The sequence below is a fragment of the Triticum aestivum genome, chromosome 5B (assembly GCF_018294505.1).
Source record: "Triticum aestivum cultivar Chinese Spring chromosome 5B, IWGSC CS RefSeq v2.1, whole genome shotgun sequence".
NCBI lineage: Eukaryota > Viridiplantae > Streptophyta > Magnoliopsida > Poales > Poaceae > Triticum > Triticum aestivum.
In genome coordinates, this window is record NC_057807.1 from 607,812,512 (window position 1) to 607,816,914 (window position 4,403).

The window sequence follows — 4,403 nt, forward strand, 5'->3', positions numbered from 1 at the left end:
TGCCGACCTCGTGTTGGCTGAAGAGTAGCTTTTGTACTCTTTCCCTAAGAAAAAAACGTCCTACTTAAGAAAAATGAATACCATGCGATACTTGGTAATGGACAGACGCCTATTTATAATATATAAAAACAGCTTGTCTAATTCATATCTAGATGTTTTCTAAGGACATATAAAAATTTGCACAGTATAGGTTCTCGGACAAGTTGGAAAACAAAATTGGAAGAAAGACAACCGAAGAAGCCGCAAAAGTCAGCCCATGAACCATGATTTGCATTGACCACGGCGGAACTGACAAACAGGCAGAAATCAACAGCAAAAACATGCAGAAAGGAGCGCACCAAATAAATCAACCCGAACGAGCATTTTTCAAATGCCCAACGCAGCATTGACCTCGATCGATGCTGCATCCAATTAATACAGCTCTCCCGCACTACCCGTACATGGTATTCACTCCGCTAGTCGTCGTCTCCCCGTCCCGCTCCCCGCAACATGCAAAGCGTTGACGTCCCCCTCGCAGCAACCTCCATCCGCTGGATCCGAGCTCCCTCCCTCCCTTTCTTCGACCCCAAACAAAAACCCCACCAGACGATCAGGAATCGCTCTCCCCTCTCCACCTCCACCATTCCACCAACGACTCGTCGCCTTCACCTCTCCTCATAGCTAAAGCTAGCTAACCTCCGCTCGCTTCGGTCCAGCGACGTCGGGATGAACGCCGGTGGCCCGCCGGCGCCCGGCCGGTTCACCCCGGGCGACGGCACCTCCGTGGGCATGTTCAGCTCCGACCGCATCGGCGGCTTCGGCTACGGCGTCGGCGTCTCCGTCGGCATCCTCCTCCTCATCACCACCATCACCCTCGCCTCCTACTTCTGCACCCGCGCGCCCCCGCCCGGCCCGGAGGCCGCCGCCGACGCAGACGGGGCTGCGCGGCGAAGGCGACGTGCGCGGCGCCGCGAGGGCGGCGGCGACAACGATGGCGGCGGGGCAGCCGGTGACGACGTCGACGTGGAGCTCGGCATCGACGAGGCCACGCTCAAGGGGTACCCGGAGGTGGTGTACGGCGAGGCGCGGAGGAACAAGAACAAGAAGCTGGGCACCACCTGCACCTGCTGCTCCGTGTGCCTCGACAACTACGGCGACGGCGACGTGCTCCGGATGCTGCCGGACTGCGGCCACCTGTTCCACCGGGAGTGCGTCGACCCCTGGCTCCGGAAGCACCCGACCTGCCCCGTCTGCCGGACCTCGCCGCTGCCCAGCCCCTTGCCCACGCCGCTCGCCGAGGTCACGCCGCTGGCCATGACGAGGCTGTCCTCCTGACACCACACAGAGGTTCTTGCGTGGTTTTAATGTTCTTGCTCTTTCTTCGTTTCTTTTTCTCTTGTTTTAGAAAATTGGGATTGTTGAAAGAAAAGTTCAGGTTAGGAATCAAATAGAAATTTCTTTTGTGGTCTGGGGTGTAAATCTGGTTTCAGCTTAGTTTCACTTCTGATGGAAATGCAAGTCAGCCTAGTATTCTGTGCTGAATCCGGATACAGATGGTTGAGAATTCCCCGATCAGAAGTTCAGAACGTGTGCTCAAAGAGGGATTATCACTTGACATTAGCAAACTGGGTGTAGAATTGTAGATCTCTGTTTGGCAAATGATCAATGTTACAATGTAGAGTAGTTTGTCTTGAATATACTGAATCAAATGGTGGTCTCAACCTCGAAATGTAAATGCATGCTCTCGTTGTCATCCTACACTGATTCGTAAATGCAGCAGACAAGTTCAGAATCAGCGCTTTCGGCTGATTCGATTATTCTTGACTTCCAGTGTCAGTTAGAACTCAGAACAGCGATATTCAAACTCTTCTAGCAAGTTGACCAATTTACAATTCCGGCAACCCCCAGAACTGAATCTTTAATATAATCTTGGTCTCTAAGCAAGGTACATGCAGCCCCCTTCCCCCCAGGTTTGCAGGGTCAATCATGCGAAACCCGTAGTTTTCATTGTGCTTTGGAGTAACACGGACACCTATGCGGCTTCATGTTCTACGAGACAAGATATAGAGCAAAATGACAGGCACCTTCGATTCCAGGGCACGCGACTGCTGCCTTGATCCGAACAAAACAATGACCGTCCATTTGAATCTTAACTTTTTTTTTGTGCACTGATCTGCTGAGAATCTGGGAGCTCGCTGAATCGTAGGTAGTAACTGCATTGTGTTCAGTTTCTATTGGCTGCTGGAGAGAATAAGAGAAGAAAGTGTCAGTTGATTTCGTTTCGAACGTATGGATGAAACACGGCAGAAAATGGTACTCCTGTATCAGGATTCGGGCATCTGTGGTGTTATGGTCTGTGATAGTACAGCGTTAAAGAGCCGGATACGCCGCTTACGGTACATGATTTAAATGGAGACGACTTTCTGCTTCTTCTACTGTTCGTAGGCTGGTGGTACTGTTACTGTTAGTGGTCCAGCAATCCAGGCACGTACAGCCAGTGATATTTTTTTACCAGCTAGTCTACTCCTACCGGGGACGTTGTAGAAAAACAAAGACGGTCGAAAAAAGACACAGAACGCCCACGTTTGAATTCGAAATTGAATGTACTACATTTTTGTCTCCAATTTTTCTTGCATGTTAATACGTGCCTCATTTATATCATAAGGATCATGCTACAAGTCACGTACACATCGGCCTGGCAAAAATGAAAAGACAGCAGAACGCTAGCCTTTGCGCAATGGAATACTAGCCAAGAAGTAAAATTACATATATTTTGCGAAAAGATCATATATGTTACAAAGATTCATCGAAAGTACAAAACACCTCAAACATAATGAAAATTACATCGAGTTTCATGGACCACCGAAAGACCATTGCCACCGTCAGAATGAGCCGCTGACGCGCCGCTGTCGTCGCTCCCATTCTGGAGCCGGCCTGACCTTGTCGATGACAGCCGAGAAGTCTTTGTGCACGTGCCAGTAAGGACCAGCATCCCGGAGCCGCAGTCGTCGTAGTTGAATCCTTGAATCGATCTGAAGTATTTGACACCAAATATCGCCGTTGCTTACGCATGGCGAGAAACCCTGACCTCGCTGCCTCGAGGAGCTGGCAGGAATCTACGTCGGAGCTCTATCTAATCCGTCGTAGCGGACGGACTTGAGGAGGATTGGAGCCCGAAAGACTGACTCGAAGAAGAAGCGCTGCCATTTGTCCAAACGCTACTCATGTGAGAACTAAAACCCTACCTATCTGAAGACGAGGCACCAGAAATCCCCTCCCCGCCACCGACCACTGAAGCGGCAGGCGGAGGGGAGGCAAATCCACGGGTTCGCCGCCGAGATCAAGGGGAGGAAGCCTTTCCCTAGTCGCCTTGCGAGCCGGGAAAAAAAGTGTAAGTAAAATCTATAATAATAATAATAATAATAATAATAATAATAATAATAATAATAATAATAATAATAATAATAATAATAATAATAATAATAAAGGGGCTATCACCTCTGGCGGTACATCTCGGAAATTCCCCCAAAGTTGCAAAATATTACCCATCAATGCACTTATAAGTGATAAAAAAATGTTATACACAGGGAAATCCCTCGTCCGGGCCGGCCCATGCAGTAAGAACGTCCTATACGTGCTCTGCGCGCTGGGAGAAGACGTAGCGCACCTATTTGGGCCGGCCCATGTCTGAGCGCCCTGTTTTTTAAATTTCGTTTTTTATTTTTCTATTTTAGTTTTTGTTTTTTCTACTTTAAATAATTTGGGACTTCAAAAAGTTTTGAAAAAATAAAAAATTAGAGTTTTTAAATAATTTTTTTAATCAATTATAAAATGTTTGTGAATTACAAAAATGTTTGCGATTTGGCAAAAAATGTTTGCTAATTAAAAAATGTTTGAAATTTTGAAAACAAATGTTTGGAAAATCAAAAAATATTATTGATTTTTAAAAAAGTTTTTCATTAAAAAATGTTAATGAAATCGAACAAAATTTCGCCAATTCAACAAATGTTCATGAATGAAAAAATAGACTAAAAATTCATGAAGTCTTCATGACTTACAAAATAGTCTATTCATTCATAAAATATTCGTTGATTCAAAAAATGATCATGCATTTGAGAAAATGTTCGTGAATTTCAAAAATTGTTCCATCAATTTTCAGAAAAATGTTCGTAGATTCTAGAAATGTTCTCCGATTCAAGAAAATTGTTTAAACAAATGTTCAAAATTTTAAAAAATGTATGAAATGTTCATGAATTGAAAAAATGCTCTTGATTTTTGAAAATTTGTAAAAGTGTTCATGAATTTGAAAAATGTTCATGATTTCAAAAATTGGTCATGATTTCACGGAATTGAGAGTGATAGTGTATTTTGGTGATGTAGCAAAATGTGGTCATGACCATTGAAGATTTTAAAAAAAAAACCGT

At 45.3% G+C, this 4,403-nt stretch overlaps 1 protein-coding gene across 1 annotated transcript; it reads left to right on the forward strand.

Annotated features, from left to right (window-relative positions):
* The first annotated feature begins 486 nt into the window (after positions 1–486).
* On the forward strand, positions 487–1,657 carry LOC123117122 (putative RING-H2 finger protein ATL71). The gene has a single exon (XM_044537953.1). It carries the CDS (start codon positions 706–708, stop codon positions 1,312–1,314), a length of 609 nt encoding a protein of 202 aa, XP_044393888.1. The 5' UTR covers positions 487–705; the 3' UTR covers positions 1,315–1,657.
* The last annotated feature ends 2,746 nt before the right edge of the window (positions 1,658–4,403 follow it).